The following is a 21,523-nucleotide window of genomic DNA, read 5'->3' as shown; positions in this document are numbered from 1 at the left end:
TGACCTTTGACTCCTGTAGATCAGGGCTTAACGGCTAAAACATGGAGGAGAACAGCACGTTACGTGGCATTTTACAGGCCAAACCACTGGTCACACGGATTACAGAGACAGAGACTAATTACATCTGATGTTTTTAAGTGCTCTTAAATATTAATTCCGAGCGGCCGGCCGCTCATGTAGATAGAAATACTTTACCTTCAGTGTGTGGAGCAAACAACCGCCATTTAACTCTTCGGACGGTGCGTCACCTCCATCTAGTGGCGGGAAGAGAACACGAGCCAACCGTCGACGCCGACTGTCGTAAAACCAGGAAGAAAATAGCCGCGTTGCTTTACGGCGATGTGTCATTTAAGAAAACACACATGGCATCCTCACTGATTTGCAGCGAAACTCAGAGCAGGTAAAACAAATAAACGATGCGTATTCATTGAGGACGTGTCTAGCGGACTCAACTATCGTATTTCTCTCAATAATCGATCACTTAACGACGCTAACAACATGTAAGCTAACGGTAGCGGGTCTCCCTCTCTCGCCCGTTTCAGGGTGAGCTCCGTGCTGAACAGAGACGTGAAGCAGTACGGGAAGAAATTCATGTTCGACCGCAACGAAGAGACGTGCTGGAACTCCGACCAGGTAAAAGTCTCGCAGTACGCTCCTCGAGTGCTTGTATCAAGTAGGCATTACGAAATTTGGCATAAATTGCAGTTAAATATACAAGATACCGGCATGCAGTAGTTGTATACACTCCTACAGGAGTCCACTCATTTATTTTATTTTGATAAATTAACTTGCAAGATGTTTCAACACCATCCACAAGTTGATTCAGTATTTTGCATCAGCTTTTTTTCCTGCATTGCATGATTCACTGCAGGCTCAAAAATCATTTTTTAGTATGCACTAAGACCGATTAACACTTATTTGGTCATCCTTTGGAGATATTCTTAATGCTGAGTCGTCAGCACTTGTGTCTTTGACAGGGTGAAAGTCAGTGGGTGTCTCTGCAGTTCCCCCGACCGGTCAAGGTGTCTGAGATAAAGGTCCAGTTCCAGGGGGGCTTCTCGGCAAAAACATGCAGACTAGACGGTAAATACGACGTCCTGCCGTAAGCCTCGTGTCGCAGGTTTGTCTCCTGACGTGATTGCCCATCGCCCCCGCTCTGTTCTCTGTTCTGTTACGGACGCCATGTTCCATGTGGTGAATGATTCTCCACTTGTGCTTCCCCGCAGGTTGCCCAAAAGATGGACCCTTTTCAGAGATCAGCCCTTTTTATCCCGAGGACAACAACTCTCTCCAGATATCCTTCGGTCCTACGGTTCAGAATTTCATTAATAACACTTGCCAAATACTAAGTTTCTATAAAACATCATTATTTAGGGATCTATTTGCAGAAATATCATATTCTGTTTGATAATCTAAAATTGCGAATCAGTGTTTTTGTTTGCTTTAAATGATCCCTGATCACCAGACGGCCTTTATGCCGTTCAGGTGATCACCACTAGATTCCACTAAATCCTATAGAAACTGCTCATTCTAAACCCTTTAATCAACTGCATTGGTCGTATTTTACAACCGCTGATCATGTGACAGGATTACATTTCAAAAGAACTCTGTATTTACTCCTTCCCCGGGGTTACTCCAGCAGCTCAGGCTGTACCTGTCACTCTAGAAACGCAGCGTCACAGCTCTAGATGGTTCAGAATAAACCTCGGACAATATTTTTCCTGCTCGTGCTTATCATCATCGCCATGGTTATCGTGTTCTTAACTCCACACCCACAGCTTTCCCATAAAGGAGGCCCCTGCAGTGGACAAAGTAAAAATAAAGTTTGAGAATAGTGCCGACTTTTTTGGAAGGGTTATAGTTTATTCCTTGGAAGTCCTGGGAGAAAAAACCTCATGACCATTTTCTTTTTCCTTTTCTCGTGAGAGAGAGGAAGTGACTCCTGAGCGAAGTACAGGATGCTCCACGGTGTGGTGGCACTTGGGGGGGAAACTTGTCGTCTGTGCCGCCACCTACAGCAGCTGATGCGAATGTGGCCTTTTTTGGTATTGGTCGCTCTCGGGGATCGGCCCCAACATCTCACTCCGCAGTGATTAAGAGAAGGTGAAGTCATGCTCCCCGTGCGTAGATTGTGCCTGTTGAGTTAAAGTGCCATTCCAGAGGAACACGGAGTATAAAAATAAGTTTTTATTAAAACTTTGTCTTTCAGCCAAATAAAAACTGCTGCACAATATTGTGTTTTGGTCCTTAAAATTTTTCAGTACATAGTAATACAAAGAATGGAAAGCATACAAATGGAAAGGTTTCCCCAGGTTCAGTGTCTGCATACGGTATGCATGTATGTGTATTACAATGCATTGTTATTGGGGCTGGGGTCCTGTTGCCTGGTTGTAGATCCTACTGCCCCCCCACCCACCCCCCTACCTCCGCCTTTCAGCTAGTGTCACGTTGGTGCCTTGTACAGTTTCAGGATGTGGTCCTCCAGCACTTTCTGAACTAGGAACACAAAAGAAATGAACATGTGGATTCAGCAGTAACCTTTTACGATGAGTAAAAACTATTAAGCATTGTATAAAAAGATGATTCTTACTCTTTTTGTGTCCGAGGGCAACAGCCAAGGCCATCGGGCTGTACCCAGAATCCGACTCAATGGTCATGTCTGCCCCTTTGGCTTAAAGAGAGGACAGGAATTAAAAACCGTTAAAGACATAATTAATCTGGACTTTATGACATTGACTCGCAAAATATACCTAACAGGGCCTCTACACATTTGATGTGGTTCCCTCGGACGGCGTAAAGGAGAGGCGTTCCACCGTTCTGAGGGAAAAAAACAAAATAAAGATCACATTGTAGTAATACAGCAGTGAATGTGTGTGGGTTCACTGTAGCGTATTCATCCGGTGGATGTAAAGATAGTGAGTGTACCCAGTCATAGGTGTCAATGTCCACTCCGTGTCTGAGAAGAGACTCGACAATATCCACGTAACCTCCGGAGCTGGCCAGCGTCAGGGCGCTCTCTCGCTCCCTCGCAATTGTTTTGGGGTCCGCCCCCTTGAAGAAATAAAAAAATAAGAATTAACTCCCACTAAACATCAGAGAGAGAGAGAGAGCATTTTGACACGTCTTTCCTTGACGGTAGTCGCTTGCGTCGAACCTTTTCCAGGAGAAAATCCAGCGCCGCTTTCTCTCCGAAGGCCGCGGCCCACATGAGCGGCGTGAAGCCGCGCTCGTCCTGTTGGCTCAGCAGCGAACTGTCTGCAAAGGGGGGGGGGAAACGGCGTCACGGCGCAGTCACTGGGAGCGTTTCCTTTGATTTCATGCCTGAGGTTGGCGCTCGGTTACAACTGCTGAGTGACATTTCTCACCTCTAGTCAGGTGTGCAGCCACTTGTGAAACGTCGCCTTGAGCCGCCAACTGGTGGATGGACAGAGCTGATGGGGGGGGGAGGAAAGGCTTTGATAATTTCATAGGCTCAATATAGAAGAAATACTGATGTTAGGGAACAACATAAATAGCATTAAGCAGTAGCTTGCTGGTATTTTAACAGTCATATGTATTGTGAAAATGTGTTTATTTTTATTTTCTTGGTCTTCAACATCCGAACCCTCCTTTTATTTCAATGCGTATGTCAGGAAGTCATCTCCAGACACTTAACCTTCCACCTTTGTGTCCCAGTATTTCACAAAACTTGGCGAATTAGACAAGCAGAACCATTTTATCAAACTTAATTAACCTCAAGTGCCTGGCATGTGTTGCTTTTTTTAAAAATTCTATTGCGACATAATGGTGTTAGTGGAATGTTACTTTTTCTTTGGCAAAGTAGTTTGAACTACCTCTGTTAAGTAGCTCAAGGTTAACCAAAGTGGACAGACCACTAAAGCAGGACTTACAGTCTAACGTGGCGGGGCGCACCGTGACCTCGTTCCCACGCTGCTTGTTGGTCAGAGTCGTGGAGTGGACGAACGAACCCTCTTCATCCACATCCACGTGTTCCGGAGACTCTGCGCCGAGAGGACACCAAACATCGGGTCGTTACGCGGAAAGGAAACGTTTATTAAAAGATAGCTTTTGTTACTTATTTATATAAGGCACGGGGTACCAGTGGACCGCTCATCCCTGGACTCGGAGGGACGAACACGAGCGTTAGATGACCGGATGTCGTCTCCAACCTCTTCATCGCCTCGGGCTTCCATGATCACTGCGAAACACAAACCAAACTTCGCACTGCCGAATGGCCCCGTATGTGCCCCCCCACCATCGAGGGAAAAGTGGCAAGATATGAGTTTAAAACACGATAGCATCGCCCACTCACCACATCCAACAACACGCACTCCGATTTGCGCCAAGTTCCTTTTGGGAAAACTGAAAGTAAATTGTTTCGAGTTGCAGAGGAAGTGTGTCGAGATGCACCAACGTCAAGTATCGGTCAGTTAATTAGCCATACAATTAATTTAACGTTTTAATAGAATAAAATATATTTTATTTCAACTATGTGTGGCGTACAACGGCGTTTCGGACAATTTGCGAGGAGGAACTTATTTATCATGGTCGATATTTCCCTCCGGACGATTATCCGTGTGACACATAACAAAAAAATACGGAAGAAGCGAGAATCAGCTGACACAAGCGGCATTGTGTGGTTGTTTGGGGTCATTTCTGACCGACACAACCCGCCGGCATGATGGAGGACCAGGAGATGCAGCTGAAAGTGAGACGAGGTGAAACGCAAATAATTAACTTACCTCATTGTTGCCTTGCAGCGCCGCAGTTTAGCTAGCAGCTGTTAGCGCACACTAGCCGCTGAGCTAACGCTAAGCAACGCCAGTAAGGGTTGACATCGTTGTTGTCCCCGCGATGCCGGACGTTGTGCGTGTTGTGTCTTCTCTCTAACACGGCTCGTGTATTCTCTGCATTTGTCTGCACGTCATTTGAACACACAGTGAGCGACAAGTTCACGGAGAGCATGTACGTGCTGGCTAACGAGCCGTCGGTGGCTCTCTACAGGCTGCAGGAGCACGTCAGAAGGTCGCTGCCTGAGCTGGTGCAACACAAGGTATCAGGAGAAAAAGACTCGATCACATATGCATTTGTTTCTTGTGTTTCCCATCATCTTTATTTATCCATAACATCGCTCCCCTCAACTTCTTTTAACCTTTTTATTCTGCTCCAAAAGCAATGGAAGCCCATTTACTCCACACAAAAAGGGTTAAAATCGAAATAATGACGTAAAAAGTCAAAATTACAAACGTTTACAGTTCGTTCAAGTGGGCAAGATATTCAGATTTCCCAGCGAGGCGTTGTTAAAACACGAACGACAGCTCTGTACGACCGTAGTGACGTCATCAACCAGCCGCGAGGCGCATGCGCATATCTTATGCCATCATTTCTTTTTAAGTCAGAATTTTAAATAAAATTTCTAACCCTTCTTTTTTTGTGGCCGAAACGGGCTTCCATAAAAACCCCTTGGGTAAGATAATGCATAAGCATAAACAAATCCAACAGCCTGACATTTGGTTGTTTATCCCGAATTTGATTGTTTTCTCTTGGATATTTGATAGTTTTATTATTACCGTATTATTTTTACTTTGATTTTTCTCACACAGACGGACATGCAGAGCTGGGAGGAGCAGAGTCAAGGAGCCATCTACTCTGTGGAGTACGCATGCAGGTGAGGTGAGGTCTGCTTATCTGCTGTGAACTCAGAACAAAATGGTAACAGCTTTTTTTTTTCTTTTTTTTTGCAGTGCCGTGAAGAGCATGACAAACAGCAGCTTGTACTTCAAAAATATCGACAGCCTCCTACGTCAAGCCATCGGTATAAAGGAGCAGATTAGCAACTCTCAAGGACGCAGGTAGGAGGCACCAGTGAACATGAGTGGGACCCGGTCCAAAGGGTCGGGGGTAGATTTGGATGTACTGTGGTGGCCGGTATCCATCGCATTCCCCAAATCTCTTTGGATAGTTGACTTAAAGTGCGAGTCGAATGTGACTCGGTCGTGGTTGTTATTCATTCTTTACGGCACGTCAAACATTTTGTTCATGTTTTTATTTAATACTTTAATCATTTTGTATCACTTTAATATTTAAAAAAAACATTTTTTGCTTTAAGTTTAATCCACTACAAGAGCCCAACAGCTGCAAAGATATTTATTCTTTTGTAGTTATGGGAGCTTCATGTTTTCAGTTCTGTCTGTGCTTTCTTTTTATTTCCCCCACTGACACCCGCATGAAGCTTACATGATGTGACACCCTCTCCCAGTCCCCTTGTCTCTGTTCCACACGCACCTTCCACTTCCTCATGACCTCTGGACCGAGGTGTCCAAGGTTAGTATTTCCTCCAGACATGATCTAATCAAATTTAGGCCTGTATTATATATTCTCTTTTACAGAAATGATTGAAACATGCATTTAAATGACTATGAAGGTAAGTTTGTCGTAAACACTTTTAGGTCTTAAAAAAAACAACTGAATTGTATTTTCTAAAATGTATTAACTGGTTGATATGAACTATTGAACGAAACATGATAACACACATCTGCACATTGTGCACAAACTTTTGGCGAAAAGCCAGCATAGACCGCAGAATAAAGTATTCGCATTATTACAATTCAGAGCTATACATTTTACAGATTGACACTCGGGCAACACACCGGCGAGTTTAAAATCAAGCTCATTCACCAAAACACTACGGAGCACAAGTTTTTTTGTTTTTTTCTTCAACAAATGCTTTACAATCCGAACAGTAGAAATCGCGAAGGCGAGGCGAGAGAGTCTGACGATGGCGTCTGTGATGATTTGGGATGAACACATCGAGTAAAAAGCCACAAAAGGGGGTCTTAAACGTCTGTCTTAAACGGGCAACCGTGCGAGCGGTCCCCCTCGCGTTCGATGCCTAAAGGTCAGCGGCGCCTCTCACTGCGAGCTCCCCTCCCCTCCCCCCCACCTTGCGTCAAACCAGCGTCGAGTCTTTCGCGGAAATCCCAGACTTGCGCGCGAGGACGCTCCTCATCTCGTTGTTGACCCCGTTCCAGGGCTGAGCCTGGGCCTGCAGCAGACCGGATTCGGTGGACAGCGTCCTGTGCATCCGGGAGCCGCCGCTGCTGTAGCCGTCCGCGTCGCCGGCGTGGCCCCGGGGGCCCCCGGGGGCCGGGTACTGCGGCGGCTGGTACTGCGGCGGCCTCGGGTCGCCACCCGGCGGGTAGGACATCTGCTGCTGGAGGCGGGACTGGCTGCGCGCCATCCGCGGCTTGTCCACGCCGACCTTGAGCTCGCGGTGCCGGGGGGCGGGCGGGTCGTTGTGGAAGAGCGCGCCGAGGCGGTCGCCGGCGCCGCCGCCGAGGCGCTTCGCCCCGCGAGACGCTTTGACCAGCGTGTGGATCACAACGACCAGTAAGACCAAGATCCCCGAGGAGAGCACGCAGGCGCTCGCCACGCCCGTCTCCACCTCAAATATCAGGAGCATGAAGATGGACATGGCTGCAGAGGAACAAAAGGAAACTGACTATTAGTTATTGCAGGCAGACTTTAAGGAGCCTAATTACTTTAAAAAAAAGTTGTTTTACTTCCATCTGGTACATGTTTTTTTTTTCCACTTCATTTGACATTTTTCACATCCCAGCAAAAAAAAAAAATAAGAATCAACTGCCGTTGAAATGTCGTGTAAAGGCTGGCTATTCTTAGCCACGTTATTTCTATGTTTATCTGCAGGAAAAGGGCCGTGGACGCGAGCGTGCTGAGGGAGGGGGGAGAAAAGCACGGCTCGGGGATCTGACGCGACTTCCTGAGACGCCTGCTGCCCCTTCCTCCAGAACCCAGGCCGACGTGGGCGTCGTTAGGGCGACGCCTCATCGTCACAATAGGGTGACCCGACCCCTCCTTCCCCCTCCCCACCACCACCGCCGCCCCCCTCCCCAGTGCAAGCCGCTCAGTGGAACAGAGCAACGCAGCATTAAAAACCACTTGAGTCATGGAGGCTGCTCAAAGAACGCATTGTTCTCTGGGAGCCGCTGGACGGGCCCGAGAGCCTCTGCTGTCGGTCCCCCGCTGCACTGCTAATAATGCTGCGGTCGCTGGTATCTGTTGGTAACCTGCATGCAAATTGTAACGGCCATAAACAGCAGGTAATCCGGGCCCGTCTTGCAGGATTAAATCCATGCACGTGCAAGAATAAGCAACAGAATACAGGTTTTTCAGTCTTTTTTTCTTTCTTTCTTTCTTACCTGCCAAGTAGACAGAAACCCCGAGGCAGAACAGTCCGATGGCCACGTGTCGCACCGCTCTGCTGTCTAAAAGGAACCAGTCTTCTCTGTGGGAACAAATGTCGTACGTTCAATGCTGTGGCACGTTAACATTGCCACTTTTAAATGTTTCCCATCTGTGTATAAATGAAGACAACGTTGATATTTTCTTTTGTGTCGTTTCATTGCAACCTTCTTGCTCTCCGATTCCAACTCTGCTCAAAGTCTTGTTTCTTTCTTTAGTTTCTCCCCGGATAAGTTTTAGATCTGCACGTCGGGACGCATTGGATTCTTGTTTTTCTGGGTGCGTTTGAATGAAAAGCTCATTATTAGTCACATTTTCTTGGAATGCACCCGTCCGTCCGGAGGTCCTGTGGTCTGCTGCCGGCTGCGTAGAGCGACGTGGGAAAGGGCCAGCGAGAGGCCGTGTGCTGGGTGAATAATGAGAGGAAGGCCATTGTTTCGACTGGATTCATTTGGGGGGTGTGGGGGGGGGGGGTCGTCCAGCAGCATTGCAGGGCCTCTGCACTTTGACACGTAAGGAATACTTAAACTTTTAATTTTTTTGAAACCTGATGCAGTGCGCCAGGATTTAAAGTGGTCTACAGAGAACAATTAAAGAATATTGTTTGGCCGCAGTGAAGAAGCACTTATTAAATCAATTAAATGGTGTTTGCAAACAACACTGACTGTTGAACCTTTTAAGAAATAGTACTTTTCTTAAAGGAGGATGTTTTCTGGAGGCTTTTATTCAATGATGGGGAGGTTATTTAAGGCACTAACTCTGCCTTCATTGTAAAAGTTACTTGTGCGCAACACAAACTAAGATGAGAATAAAGTAGGGTATTTATACCAAATAATGTCACCAACATTTCAAATAAATTTAGAATTGAATAAGCTGGTTTGCATTTGCAACATTATTAAGCTGAACTAGTAGTTAAAGTAAATTTATGAACTCTTGTTTGCTAACATTAGCCAACGAAGCTAGCTTATTGCTTATAAATTCATAAATATTACACAAATTATGCAGAGTTACAGGCGCGTATTAATATCGCAATTAGCGATCACACCACCACAGGTGCGTTTACGCTTTCAAAGCTGACCGGGATTCGCTGTTTCTGGAACTATTTGACCGAAGTGAGTGAAGCGGCCGACAGAACGCAGGTGGGGGAGGGGGGGGTGATTCCTGTGTTTTCCTCAACGTTTAAACAGTCGTTAGACATGCAAGTGAAATACCTCTCGGCATCGTCCTCTCCTCCGCAGACCTCCGTGGAGAAGTAGCCGTGGAGGAGACACACCACCACGGAGCTCAGGTGCAGGGTGAGGGACAGGGCGCACAGCACCGTGGACACGGGCAGCAGGACGGCCCAGATCGGAGCCGGGATCAGCGAGGAGGTGGACGGGGGGGACTCGTTCTCTCCGGTCTGCACGGACCGAAGCTGGAAAATCAAGATGACCGATAACACCGACATGATGGCCGATAAGATCCCCAGTAGAGACAGGACCGCGAGGGACCGCTGGCTGTACTTGAGCGTCATCTTTCTCCCGGCTCTCCGGTTTCTGCAGAGAATTACTGAAGAAAAAAACGTTTCTCCTTCCCGATTCGGTTCTGTCTAAAACGACTCATGTGGTGCGAAACTCTCTAAAAGAAAAAGCTTCGCTGGCATTGATCACCGGAGAATCCAAGAAAAACAACCCCAAATGCCCCCCCCAAATGTCCCCCCTCCTCGGTCCCGTCGGGATGAATCGTTATTTCCTCCCCAACGTGCAGCAGTTTGCGCCCTGCTGCTCAGTCGGAGCATGTGACGGGCTTTAAATCCCCCAGATTAAAAACTTCTCCACAACAATGGAGTTTTTTTGTTTTTTGTTTTCGTTTTTTTTCTCCTCGCTCCTGGATCCTCGGAAACAATCCGCGGACGCGCTCCTGGGAGAAAGCGCGCACCCCCGCGAAGGGCCAAACAAAGGGCCTTAAAACAAACAAACACACACACACACACACGCAGCGGGCCTCATTAAATGCTCTTTTCATTTCACTGCGCGGAAAGTAAACCGGAAGCGTTCATTTCTTGGGCCTTTTGCTCCAAAATAAAAAGCAACATGGAATGAACCAAACGTTTTGTGTAATAGATTAGCCCACTTCCTGTGATATGATCCTTTTTATCCACATAACGAGATTAAAGGATTACGTAGAAGGCCACTTTTCACCGGGGGGGGGGGGGGGGACAATTTATTGTCTTCTCGCTAATACACAAAGAACCAGTTGGCACTATTTAACCGATGTGAACCCAAGTCTGCAAGAGGTTCTGTGCAAGATGAGACTAACTTTATCCCTCTGGATCTAATCCGCTCTGCTGTGGAACCACGCTCCGTTCTTCCCTTCCAACCACCTCGCATCCACCTTTTTTTTATTTATTTATTTTTTTAACAAAAAAAGGACAGTCCGCTGCACTTTTGTAGCCACTTGTGCGCTACCTGCCTTATTTCTTGCAAGTGACTTTCAATGTGGACTTTATTTAGATTTCTCATACGCTGGACCGCAAACGCCTCGACTTCAAGTCTGCGCCTGGTGCTACAGGGGCCTTATTGTTCTGTTGGTTGGGGTTTGGTTGTGTGTGTTGGGGGGGGGGGGGGGGGCAGTGGTGTTAGTAAAGGTGAGGCCCTCATTCTGTTGAGATGTAGATAAGACTGCAGCTATAAAGGTGCACAATGTGAACAATTGCTCTCGCACATGCACGCTGACCATGGAGGCTATATTTGAATCCGACACCCCCACCACATGCTCGAAAAGGGCCGCGGCTGATCTTGTCGAAAGCAGAAGTGAGAAGTTTCAGGAAAAAGAAAGAGAAAAAAAAAAAAAAAAGAAAGAAAATGGACTTGATGCACGGAACGTTCTCAAAGGCCCCTTAGCCTCTCGCTCTCTGGGTGTTTTATCAGTAACATGGTTGTATATTCGGCTTCATGGAGCCCCCACAGCATTATTCAGAGTAAATGCCAGCAAGGACAACACTTGCACCCATGAAAGATCTAGTCTCCCCCCCCCCCTGGAGCTGCAGGTCATTAGCTGCAGCTCCAGATGGGTGTTGGCACTATGCTCTCCGTCGGATGGATGGCGCCCACGCAGATGACTCCTGCAGGGAGAGGCCCTGGAAGTCTGCAGGGATGTTGCTAACTGTTGCATCAGACACACCGTTTGAGTTTACCTCTCGGGGATCTCCAATTCTGTGTGTGTGTATGTGTGTGTGTGTGTGTGTGTGTGAGAGAGAGAAACAGAGTTGTTGTCCACACTTCCACAGATGATCTGTGCTAATACATTCGTGGCTGTATTATATTTAGGAGTGCATTGTGTCACATCCCAGAAATACTCAATAGTGCAGCTCATGCAGTGATTCGGTTATTACCTCTAAATATATCTGTCAAGCTGACAGTGTGTCTGTTTTCCATTAGTCTTTTCGCTCTGCTTTTGAGCATTTTACTCCCCCCCCCCCCAAACCAACACACTTTTACTCTGCATTTGTCCCCTTCCTTCACTCTCTTTATAGAATATTAACAGTGAGGATTCATTTGTGCGATTTTCTTTTTTTTGTGCAGCAGGTGAACACAATCGTAATGCAATCTTACATGGCTGCCCCCCCCCCCCACCCCCCCACAACTATTATATCAGAGCCGTTGAATAAACTCTGGTTGTTTCTGTCTGCCGGCTGCAGCTTGCGGGGGTGTTGTAACAAATGAAAGCCTTTTGTCGGGTGTTCCTGTCATTTTGTCCTTCCGCGAGTCAAATTCAAGTTCACGGCCTTCGAGAAAACCCAAATGATGCACTCGGTTTAACTCAGAATTTGATATAGGGGAAACTAAGGCATACATATATATATATATTATATATATATATAATGACCCTATAATTAACCTGGGGATTCGGTTACTTCTCAAAGGGGCTGGGGACAACCAGAAGGTCACCGGGTCGTGCAAATACCTTTAATGCACAACCCTCAATTTTTACACCTCATGATATTCATCACAACGTGACGTCGTTGATCCGCGATCCATTATTGGAAAAGCACTCGATGTGCTCCTAAAGGAACTCAAACTTTCTCTGTTTAGAACAACCCTTTACTGCTTTTAAAATACAAATATATTGTGGCAATAATGAAAATAATAATATTTCAAGACGTAGGACAGCTGTATGCACCCTGTGGGGGAAAAAAAAACAGATCTCAGGTGATCAGATTGAAATCATCACTTCCTTCAGGTATACGGGTCTACTGGTTGCTATGGGAACCACGATTGAGATGAATCAAAGAGGTAATGAGATCATTAGAAGAGAAATTAACGTTGTGATGGATTTGTTCCCCTCATCATACAGCTTGCATGCCTCGGTGTGTGTGTGTGTGTGTGAGAGAGAGAGCTGCGTTTCTCACAACTAGTGGCAACAATTCCAAAGAAGAAGAGATCTGTGAGTATTTTAGTCTCACCACAATTCTCCATCATTCCTTTGGATTGATTTTACTTCCTTTACGTCAGTTTCAGTTTCTGCATCTGGATCGCTCCTCGGAGTCTCACCTGCTGACACAGATCCTCCTCCCAAAGGAGGGAGAGGTAGTTGGACTCATTGTTTGTTGCCTTGTGTCTTATTGTTGTTGTGCGCTGAATGCACACAAAGCTTCCAAAGCATCCGTCAATTGTTTTTAAGATACTTATCTTCTAGGTTATTTGTGAGAGATATAAAGGCACCATTTTAAGATAATAATAAACCTCATTATTTTGAATTATTTTTTTATTGTGTCATTTTCTGAGATGAAGTCATTAAGTGATTTTAATATACTGTATATATAGACTTAAAATAGTGCCTCATACTTCAATTGTTTTTTGTCATTCTAATTATAATAAGAAATAGGCTTTGGTAGTATTTAAAAGTCAACTATTTACAACCTATCTTCTTAAAGAAAGTAAAGGCTCCTCGGAACACCATCTTACGTTTATTAGCAGAAAAAATATTGAAAAAGAGGCTGGAGGTGCGTTCGAAGGCGGAGGAGCTCGTCCAATGGCGCCGCGCAGGAGGAGGAGGAGGATGAAGAAGAGGAGGAGGAGGGGGGCGGGGGGGGGGTATGATGACCGAGAGAGGCGGCTGTTGCAGAGCAGCGCTCCTGATTCTCAGCCATCCGCCACAAGGTGAATATCAGCCGGAGGAACAGGGCCAGACTTCGCGGAGGCATCTGCGTGTTTCCATCATTCACTTCATTTCCTGTTTGTTCGGTCTCGGAACTCCGCAGAGAGACGGACATCGACAGCAGGTGAGCCGCTTCACGTTGTTGTTGTTGTTGTTGTTGTTACTTGTTGTTTAAGGCTCTATGTGCGTCGCTGCGCGTAACGTACCTGTTGCTGTGCCAGTGAACGCACCCCGCGGAGGAGGCTATATCGGACAGGGATGCTTAGCAACTCGCGGACACGAAGGCTATTCTTGAACGGTCTATTTTGATTGACGTCAGCAAATTATCAGGCCTAATTATCCGCGATCATTATTTCGACCTGTGTATTATTTACAATGTATTGTTTGCGTTTTTAGCATCGAGTAACAAACAAAACACATCCCACGACTCTCTCTCTCTCTCTCTTCTCTCTCTGTGTCTCTCTCTCTCTCTCTCTCTCTCTCTCTCTCTCTCATATTGCATCTTTCCCATCCCGTCAACCTGTTGCTAACGCTTCACTGTGATTATTCACGATGTGATTCATTCCACAGAGCAGAAGGAAGTAGGAGAAGTTTCCTCCTGTCGGTCGACATTCAGTTTGCTTCTCAAATCTTCACCGTTTCCTCACAGTCCAGACGGCCGACTTTATTTTAAAGTGATGAAAAACTATTCATGGAAAGATCAAATATTCCACACATGCCTATGCTCCTGCTACATGGAGGCAATTCAATTAACTGCTGTTAAAATTAGACAAATATTCCCTCAACATTACATTGCAAAGGGCCGGCGAACTGTCTGACCCCGAAGATGACGCGCACACACACACACACACACACACACACACACACAGTCTTTTTTTATCCTGTTGTAGTGTTGCATTGATGCGAAATAAACACATCTCACTAAGAAAAGAAAAGGTCCTTTCTCTTTTTAAAATATCTCTCCCTCTTTTAACTTTGGTTTGGGAGAATTTCTGGTTCAGGCGGAATTCGCTCGGACGCTTTGGGCCCGGGTTCTGATTCTTATCTCACCACCACCACCAGACGTCGATGCGACTCAAAATTACACTTCAACAGCGGGAACCGCGGCGGCTGCACACGTGGCTGCAGAGCTGCCGCTCCGGTTACACTGCGGCCCACCAGTTGTCGCGGGGTTCAGTCCCACAGTTCGCCCGTCATTGGGCTTCAGGAACATCCACAGAGAGGGAACTCCGTGGATCGTTGCTGCATTAAACGCTTCCAAACAACCCCTTAACATCCGAGTGTTGTCGGGCCCAAATGCTGCATTTGCTACAACGTTGCTGCTTTGGCTTTTTCGCAACATCATCGAGCCATCGTGCTCTAAATGACTCATGGAAAGAAAACCATCCAAGCAGAACCCCCCCCCCCCCCCTTCACCAATACTCCACCGATGCCCTACGGTGCAATATATTCATTTGAGATGATTAAACCATCTCGTCTGTTGATGCACGAGCTTCAGGTTTTTTTTTTTTTTCCTCTGCGTGTTCTCCGTCGTCCCGGCGATGTCTCCGGTGATCGGCCCGCAGGCTCCCAGGGTTTGCCGGAGATCAGGGCCCGACCTCGCGCCCCAACGCGCTCTGTTCTTTCCACAGGCGTCGCCTCTGGGAAGGGGTCTGACGAAAGCCGTCGTCCTCCCAGAGATCCCGGTGGTGGGGGGGGGGGAGGGGGAGGGGGAGCCTGTGTGCAATTGTTGCACTATTACGGCGCACGGAGGGATTCGGTTTTATGTTCATATCTCGTCGCATTACGCTAGCTGAGAGAGGGGAATTTTTTTTTTCTTTCTCCATTTTCTCAGGGACGACAAGTTCAGGAGTTGACCTTGAGCGCCGAAAGGTCGCAGGCAGCAGTTTGCGCGTTGCGGTGCATTCGCAGACCTCAAATGGCAGTTGTCGTGCGGGAAAAGATCCAGACTTAACAGATGTGCGAAGCGCAGCCGGGCTTCTCCCTGCCTGTCTCGGGGCCTTTTTTTTTTTTTTTTTCTTCTTCGAGCCATTCGAACAAAACCTCCTAAACCACAGAGACTCCAACAGCTAACTCCGCACCGCTTGGCTGGAGGTGCAGCTATATTTACCCGGGCAGGCGCTGAAAGTCGCTGTTTGGTTTTTGCGTCTGAGAGAAGAGGAACTTTGTTCTAAAACCCCAGAGATAAAGATCTGTCTGCCCTGCTCGGGCCCACTTCCCTCTCTCTCGTCGCCATCGACGTGTCTTGAGGATGAAAGGCCTTCGCTTCCGAGTGACAGAACCGCTCGCTCCGCAGCGAGACGACTCGTTTTGCGGTGTGGCCGGGGGTTCAAATGAACACACCAATACTGGTTTTTGTGGTCCTTTACTTTTAAGCAAAAGCTATTTGTCCGCAGTGCGGCTTGTCTTTGCAGCTTCGAAACTCCGCGGCTCGGCGTCTCGGGCCCCTGCGCCGTGGATGTCTCAGGCCTTTATAAGGTAATGATGATGATGGTGGTGGTGGTGGTGATGATGGCAAAGAGGTGGATTCCTCCGGAAAAGGCCCCGGATGCCAGATGTGTGCCAAGCTGATGTTGAGGGACGCGCGGGCACTTCAGGGGTCGTGGGAACGCAGGGGTCGTATCCGCCAAGGCACCATCAGGAGGGCTAAAGATAGAGGAGCCCGATACGCGTCCAGTATTGAGGGGGGGGAACCAGCGCGCGGGATGTTTGGAGATGTGGGACCGTTCTGACCACCAATCAGAGCAGCCGATGAATGCAGCGCAGAGCGGAAATGAGACATCCAGAGATCACACGTGTGTATTCGCAGGTGGTTTTTTTTTTTGCATCAAAGTCACTTCACAATAATCTCGTAGTTTCCAGCAATGTGGCTTTTTCAGAAAAATGGACATTCTCAAGCCGGCCGCAATCCTTCCATGTCTTGCTTTTTTTCCCTTCAGACCAGGAAGTGCATGAGAGAGGCGTGGGTGGCTTTTGGCTACAGACGTCTTTCAAAAACACACCGTTCTCCCTCTCGCTGTTTGCTTTCTCAGCTTCTGCCCTGCCGAACCTCTAAAAGGAGCTCCGCGCTGTATTTTTAACCCGTGGGGGGGGGGGGGGCGTGCGGTGCACTCGACCCCGCCGAGCCCGCTGGCCTGGGGGTGACCCAGACCCCAGACCGCGGGGGTGTCAGACTGTGTGGACCGCCGGGCCCCTGCGAGGGCCGCACTAACTTTAGACCGCGTCGCCTCACGTGGGTAAAAATAAACCAGCCGGCCCTCGACTCGGGAGGAGGAGAGAGTTGAAGTCATTTTGAACCAAACGGATGACATTTTCCCACCAGAATGACCATGAGGAGGGAGGGAGGGGGGCGGAGGTTCACGCTGTTTCGCACGAAAAAGCTCAAATCGACGTTTGTATTGACGTTTGACGATGGTCACTGCAGCGAGAACGAAGGCCAACGACAAAAAACAGGCCTTTGTGTTCTGACGCGGTTCTGTTTGATCTCGCAGGTGTCAGAGTGACAGACGGGCAGGAAAAATGGGAAGGAAGAAAATACAGATATCTCGTATTCTGGACCAGAGGAATCGACAGGTGGGTAATATTTCACCTGTTTCCGCTTGAATGGACAAGAATCCAGAGGCGCAACACGTATCATTCAAGGGTTTCAGTGTATTCTGAGTTTTCTCCACCAATAATTACCCCCCCCCCCCCCCCCCCCCCCCAAAAAGGGGCCCGCCTTGTGTTTACCGGAGATTTGCTCAGACAGGTCAACCAATCGACTAAGAGGAGGGAGGGAAAATGCCCTATAATAAAAAACACAGCGCAATATGTAATAACTCTGAGCAAGAACAGGGGTTTTTGTTTTTGTCATCACGGATACTCTCTTTTTTTTCTTCTTGCCCCGTAAACTATTAATGAAAAAGATCTGCAGCGTTCTTCCCAATGAAAACATGGAATCGCTGTACCTCTGCCTCGCAGCATTGAAGTGGTTGACAGTACAGTACGGGGTTAGATTTATTTGTTATCATTGCACACGTTGTACACTCAGCAGAGTCCACCTGAAGTTACAGACACATCACTGCTGAGCGTCATGGAGGAAAACAGATGAATCAGGAACTCGTGTGCTAGAAAAAAAAAAGACGATTGCTTCCTCAAATGTGATCTTCAGGACTGAATGTTTTTTTTGGGGGGGGGGGGGGGGGTTTACTTCTGTGTTGGATAGGATAGACAGTGCTGTATGCTGCACAGATTGCAAAGGCTTCTGGGACAAACTTGTTATTTTAGTCGGTGTAAATGTAGCTGTAATAAAAATAATTGAACACATTTGACTCACACGGCGAGGCCTCCGTGTCTTTCAGGTGACCTTCACCAAGCGCAAGTTCGGCCTGATGAAGAAGGCGTACGAGCTGAGCGTGCTGTGCGACTGCGAGATCGCCCTCATCATCTTCAACAGCACCAACCGCCTGTTCCAGTACGCCAGCACCGACATGGACAAGGTGCTGCTCAAGTACACCGAGTACAGCGAGCCGCACGAGAGTCGCACCAACACCGACATCCTGGAGGTCAGAGGGTCGCCTCCGGCGCGTCGCACACAGCCCCGCGGGATTGTTGCGTTACATTATTTCTCCCCCCCCCCCCCTCCCTTTCCGTTTCAGACCCTGCGCAGGAAGGGCCTCGGCCTCGACGGCTCCGAGCTGGACGGCGAGGAGAGCATGCAGGTGGCAGCTGAGAAGTACCCTCCCAGCGAGGGGGTGGACCTCTCGTTGGCTCGCCAGCGCTTCTACGTCAGTCCACGCGCACACGCACACACACACACACACACACACACACGCAGGGGTTGATGCGTTTTCCGATTTGTCGTCGACTCCTCAGGCGCCGTCCCTCCTCTCGCCGGAGGCCCAGTTCCTGATGTCTGCGGGATGCGAGAACGGCTTCCCCAACCCCTCCGGACCGGGCGCGCCATCCCACAGACCCGCCGGGGGCTTCAAAGCTCCGGGCTCCAGGCCCGGTCCCGCCGGCCCGGCTGCGCCGCACGCGCACACTGCGTTCGTGTCTCCGCACTCGGGTGAGCGCCATTTTTTTTTAAAAAGGGGCCTTTTCACATGTCGATTCGGGACCCGAAAGAGGTCACACAAAACGTGACGGGAGTGTGGAGACCTTTGCGTTGCGTTTGAAGGAATGAACGCGTCGAGTGGGCTGTGACTGCAGCCCGGAAGGTTCCTTTGCATGAACCAGAGCGGAACATTTCAATAATGAAACAATCCTCCAGGTGAACTGTGCTGGATTTGAAAAAAGGAGAATCTCAATATGAGCAAATAATGGCATTAAATTGAAACTGATCTGGGACTAACCTGACGTGAGGCCTTCTGCGTGGAAATCCCTCAAACCTTTTTCTAGGCTGTCGCTAAAAGCTCTCTGCACAATTCACATGTTTCAAGCTTCTGTGCAGCTGGCTGTGAACTCCCAGGAAGTGCGTGTGTGCGTGCGTGTGTGTGTGTGTGTGAATGTGTGTGTGTGTGGGTGCGTGTGTGGGTGTGCGTGCCGATCCACACACGCAGACGGTCTGTTGTGTGAAACCGGCCCTCCACCAGTGTGAACAGCGGCTGCAACCAGCTCTGTGGTTTCCGTACAGAACGCGTCGCACCTGCCGTTCACAGCGGCCTCGTCTACAGCGTCACGTGTCACTCGAACACTGATGATTGACAGCCCCTTTGGGATTTTGCATCAGTTGTGATCCGCTCCGTCGGGGTCCTCGAAGCACTGAGATACCGAACCGGAGGCCGGGCCCGAAAAGAAGAAGAAGTTTTTAAAAAAAAATTTTTAACAGTAACAGATCGAGGGTCGAGGCGTCCCTTCCGTGAGTGAAACCAGCTCACATCTCTTTTCACTTCCTGCCCCCCCCCACCCCCCCTCTCTCCTTTTCCCCTGCGTAGGCATCGGCTACTCCGTGTTCTCCCACGGCAACCTGAACCGACCTCTGGAGATGAAGAGCCCGCCCCCTCTGAACCTGGGGAGTGAGAACCCGCGGGGCGACGCCGGCAGCCAGGCCATGGCGCCCGCCGCGCGCGCCAACCACGTGAGTGCCGCCTTCCCGGTGCGACCTGTCGACCGACACGCTCTGCAATGCGGTGACGTCATTGTTCCTCTCCTCCAGAGGGGGGTCCTGTACCAGGGCCTGCACAGCGGCGGCTCCATGGTGGCCATGGGCAAGGCCGGCCTGCTGGGTCACAGCTTGGGGGGCTACGGCCTCCCGTCCCCCGGAGCCTCTGGTGCGTCATCTGTCCGCTCCGTCGGTTACTGTCGGACTCAAGCAGCAGCTGATTAGCTTAGCTTAGCTTAAGTTAGCGAAGCACAAGGGCTGTAAACGGGGGGGGGGGGGGGGGGGAGTTGTGGTTTTTGTTCCAGAGAGTTAGTACACCTGTTAGTACACCTATGGATTAAACAAACAAGATGAAACGTGTTAATGGATGATTAGTTTTAGAGCTAGGCCACCAGTTTCCAGTCTTTATGCTAAGCTAAGCTAAGCTAACCAGCTGCCTGATTCGCTGTGATCTGATAGAGAAAACAACCCTTTCCTATCATCCTCTTATTCGGGTTTGTCAAAGTCTTCTTTTTTTGTTTCATTTTTTGATGAAATCTCTCTCCAGAGTACGGCCAACCTGGATTTTATCACTCGGTGAGTCTACAGCGAGGAGCAGTGAACCCCTGGCAGCAGGCGCAGCCGCCTCAGGACCCCCACGGGCCGCATATGAGCCCCGGGTGAGGAGACCGATGAATCAGGAATAAATGTTTGTTTTACAAGACATAAAATATGATCAGTCTAAGAAGAGAATCAAGGAAACATATTTAATGGTTGGTAAAAAATAAAAAAGTGAACTGATTTATTTCATTAAAAAGAAATAAAATAAAAAATAATATCAAGTAAAAACAAAGAAAATCAGATGACGGTTTCATTAATTGAAAATGTACACATACAAAAAACTTGATTGAGTGTGTAAATATTTTGACATTTCGGAACGTGGACATTCATGAATGTTCTTATTTTTCTCTATTGATCCTGTTTAAATGAAAGATGTATACATTTTAAAAGCCGCCCATCATGAACTTCAGTTGTTGAAATGTTCTCCTCTTGGTCTTATTTCCAGGATGTCCAGCGGAGGGTGCTCCTTCGCCTCCCAATCCTGCTCCTCCGCCTCCCCCCTCATGCCCTCCCTCAACCTCAGCATCAAACTGGAGCGCAGCTCCCCGGAGCAACTGTCCTCCCCGCCGACCCCCCCTCTGCACCACCACCTCAGGCAGCACTCTCCACTGAGCAACCCGGATCCGGGCCCGGCGCCGGAGGGCCGCCCGGCCAACGGGGCCAAGGACTTTCCCAAAGCCGGCTACGCGCAGGACGAAGAGGGGGGGGGGGGCCCCGCCAGGCAGGTGGAGATGAGCGATGGGTGGCAGAGATAGCAGCGCCACGCCGTCTCCCCCCCCACACACACACACACACACATATATAACAGGAGATAGAGAGATGGGGTCCATTTGCCCCCCCCGTCCCCCCCGTCCCAGAGAGGTAGGCCTCTCGTTGCCTCCTCACACAGAGCTGGTCTCTCCTGGGCGGGGGGGGAGAAATGACGTTGTGTGTTTTTTGGTTTGGTTTTGTGTGCCGAGGTGAAATGTGTTTTGTTTGTTTGTTTGTTTGTTTTCTTTTCTTCTCTCGTTTTGCTGGCGCAGCACGTCGGGACCAGCTGAGATCCTCCTGAGCAGGAAGCCCCTCTAAGTGCACATTTGTCTCCCCCAGTGGTCTTTGGTGTTTTGGTATGAAAATTGGAAATAGCTGTAAAATGACCTTTCCCTTTTTTTTTTTTTTGGTATAAAAACGGCAGATGGAAAATCACTCACCAGCCAGATTAGACCCATGAATGTGTGTGTGTGTGTGTGTGTGTGTGTGTGTGTGCAGTAGACCTTTGCACGCCCCCTTATATAAGCTTGGATGTTTAAGCCTTTAGCCCAGAATGATGACATGACCCCCCCTCCCCCCCATTAACGAGGCCTCTGCCTTCTTTCAGATACACCCGGATATTTTAAAGGAGCAGGTATAATTTCTTCAAGTTCGTCTTAAAACAACATTTGAGGGTCGATGTCCCAAAGA

The 21,523-nt window shown here is 48.5% G+C and overlaps 5 protein-coding genes across 8 annotated transcripts; 3 read left to right on the top strand and 2 right to left on the bottom strand.

The window, feature by feature from the left end:
- Positions 1 to 250: 250 nt before the first annotated feature.
- nr2c2ap (nuclear receptor 2C2-associated protein) lies at positions 251 to 2,228 on the top strand. The gene is made up of 5 exons (XM_037469567.2): positions 251 to 400; positions 543 to 633; positions 978 to 1,083; positions 1,227 to 1,294; positions 1,777 to 2,228. Exons 1-5 carry the CDS (start codon positions 363 to 365, stop codon positions 1,897 to 1,899), a joined length of 426 nt encoding a protein of 141 aa, XP_037325464.1. The 5' UTR covers positions 251 to 362; the 3' UTR covers positions 1,900 to 2,228.
- On the bottom strand, positions 2,173 to 4,934 carry rfxank (regulatory factor X-associated ankyrin-containing protein). 2 transcript variants are annotated; one of them, XM_037469566.2, is made up of 9 exons: positions 4,743 to 4,934; positions 4,100 to 4,198; positions 3,891 to 4,001; positions 3,366 to 3,431; positions 3,155 to 3,255; positions 2,926 to 3,051; positions 2,751 to 2,817; positions 2,591 to 2,671; positions 2,173 to 2,496 (listed from the first exon to the last, which is right to left on the bottom strand). In XM_037469566.2, exons 2-9 carry the CDS (start codon positions 4,191 to 4,193, stop codon positions 2,444 to 2,446), a joined length of 699 nt encoding a protein of 232 aa, XP_037325463.1. In that variant the 5' UTR covers positions 4,194 to 4,198; positions 4,743 to 4,934; the 3' UTR covers positions 2,173 to 2,443. The 2 variants fall into 2 exon arrangements, with proteins under 2 accessions (XP_037325463.1, XP_037325462.1); XM_037469565.2 differs by lacking the exon at positions 4,743 to 4,934 and adding an exon at positions 4,313 to 4,495.
- Positions 4,551 to 8,444, top strand: borcs8 (BLOC-1 related complex subunit 8). Of its 3 annotated transcripts, XM_037469569.2 has the most exons (6): positions 4,551 to 4,718; positions 4,941 to 5,053; positions 5,604 to 5,668; positions 5,745 to 5,852; positions 6,233 to 6,324; positions 7,708 to 8,444. In XM_037469569.2, the coding sequence occupies exons 1-5, from the start codon at positions 4,679 to 4,681 to the stop codon at positions 6,300 to 6,302; spliced, it is 396 nt and encodes a 131-aa protein (XP_037325466.1). In that variant the 5' UTR covers positions 4,551 to 4,678; the 3' UTR covers positions 6,303 to 6,324; positions 7,708 to 8,444. The 3 variants fall into 3 exon arrangements, with proteins under 3 accessions (XP_037325466.1, XP_037325468.1, XP_037325467.1); XM_037469571.2 differs by lacking the exon at positions 6,233 to 6,324; XM_037469570.2 differs by lacking the exon at positions 7,708 to 8,444 and having other exon boundaries at positions 6,233 to 6,992.
- On the bottom strand, positions 6,950 to 10,602 carry tmem221 (transmembrane protein 221). Its single transcript, XM_037469563.2, has 3 exons — positions 9,474 to 10,602; positions 8,220 to 8,305; positions 6,950 to 7,476 (listed from the first exon to the last, which is right to left on the bottom strand). The coding sequence occupies exons 1-3, from the start codon at positions 9,773 to 9,775 to the stop codon at positions 6,950 to 6,952; spliced, it is 915 nt and encodes a 304-aa protein (XP_037325460.2). The 5' UTR covers positions 9,776 to 10,602.
- Positions 10,603 to 13,350: 2,748 nt separating this feature from the next.
- Positions 13,351 to 21,240, top strand: mef2b (myocyte enhancer factor 2b). Its single transcript, XM_037470600.2, has 9 exons — positions 13,351 to 13,525; positions 16,893 to 16,974; positions 17,742 to 17,945; positions 18,039 to 18,167; positions 18,256 to 18,448; positions 19,317 to 19,459; positions 19,538 to 19,652; positions 20,031 to 20,142; positions 20,529 to 21,240. Exons 2-9 carry the CDS (start codon positions 16,921 to 16,923, stop codon positions 20,836 to 20,838), a joined length of 1,260 nt encoding a protein of 419 aa, XP_037326497.2. The 5' UTR covers positions 13,351 to 13,525; positions 16,893 to 16,920; the 3' UTR covers positions 20,839 to 21,240.
- Positions 21,241 to 21,523: the final 283 nt, after the last annotated feature.

Source organism: Pungitius pungitius, chromosome 7, assembly GCF_949316345.1.
Source record: "Pungitius pungitius chromosome 7, fPunPun2.1, whole genome shotgun sequence".
Lineage (NCBI taxonomy): Eukaryota > Metazoa > Chordata > Actinopteri > Perciformes > Gasterosteidae > Pungitius > Pungitius pungitius.
Note: the sequence above shows the minus strand (reverse complement) of the source record. Positions and strands in the feature narration are given on the sequence as shown.

What these genes read in the sequence shown, in the direction of transcription:
- nr2c2ap (XM_037469567.2), top strand. Translation starts at nt 363, where the DNA reads ATGGCATCCTCACTGATTTGCAGCGAAACTCAGAGCAG. An exon ending in CGTGCTGGAACTCCGACCAG is followed by an intron (nt 634 to 977) that starts GTAAAAGTCTCG and finishes TGTCTTTGACAG; the next exon opens with GGTGAAAGTCAGTGGGTGTC. An exon ending in AAAAACATGCAGACTAGACG is followed by an intron (nt 1,084 to 1,226) that starts GTAAATACGACG and finishes GCTTCCCCGCAG; the next exon opens with GTTGCCCAAAAGATGGACCC.
- rfxank (XM_037469566.2), bottom strand. Translation starts at nt 4,193, where the DNA reads ATGGAAGCCCGAGGCGATGAAGAGGTTGGAGACGACATCCGGTCATCT. An exon ending in ATGTGTAGAGGCCCTGTTAG is followed by an intron (nt 2,672 to 2,750) that starts GTATATTTTGCG and finishes CCTCTCTTTAAG; the next exon opens with CCAAAGGGGCAGACATGACC. An exon ending in TGCCCTCGGACACAAAAAGA is followed by an intron (nt 2,497 to 2,590) that starts GTAAGAATCATC and finishes TTGTGTTCCTAG; the next exon opens with TTCAGAAAGTGCTGGAGGAC.
- borcs8 (XM_037469569.2), top strand. Translation starts at nt 4,679, where the DNA reads ATGATGGAGGACCAGGAGATGCAGCTGAAAGTGAGACGAG. An exon ending in GCAGCTGAAAGTGAGACGAG is followed by an intron (nt 4,719 to 4,940) that starts GTGAAACGCAAA and finishes TTGAACACACAG; the next exon opens with TGAGCGACAAGTTCACGGAG. An exon ending in TCTGTGGAGTACGCATGCAG is followed by an intron (nt 5,669 to 5,744) that starts GTGAGGTGAGGT and finishes TTTTTTTTGCAG; the next exon opens with TGCCGTGAAGAGCATGACAA.
- tmem221 (XM_037469563.2), bottom strand. Translation starts at nt 9,775, where the DNA reads ATGACGCTCAAGTACAGCCAGCGGTCCCTCGCGGTCCTGTCTCTACTG. An exon ending in GGAGAGGACGATGCCGAGAG is followed by an intron (nt 8,306 to 9,473) that starts GTATTTCACTTG and finishes TTGTTCCCACAG; the next exon opens with AGAAGACTGGTTCCTTTTAG. An exon ending in GGTTTCTGTCTACTTGGCAG is followed by an intron (nt 7,477 to 8,219) that starts GTAAGAAAGAAA and finishes GTTCCTCTGCAG; the next exon opens with CCATGTCCATCTTCATGCTC.
- mef2b (XM_037470600.2), top strand. Translation starts at nt 16,921, where the DNA reads ATGGGAAGGAAGAAAATACAGATATCTCGTATTCTGGACCAGAGGAAT. An exon ending in GTTCGTGTCTCCGCACTCGG is followed by an intron (nt 18,449 to 19,316) that starts GTGAGCGCCATT and finishes TCCCCTGCGTAG; the next exon opens with GCATCGGCTACTCCGTGTTC. An exon ending in GGGCCGCATATGAGCCCCGG is followed by an intron (nt 20,143 to 20,528) that starts GTGAGGAGACCG and finishes TCTTATTTCCAG; the next exon opens with GATGTCCAGCGGAGGGTGCT.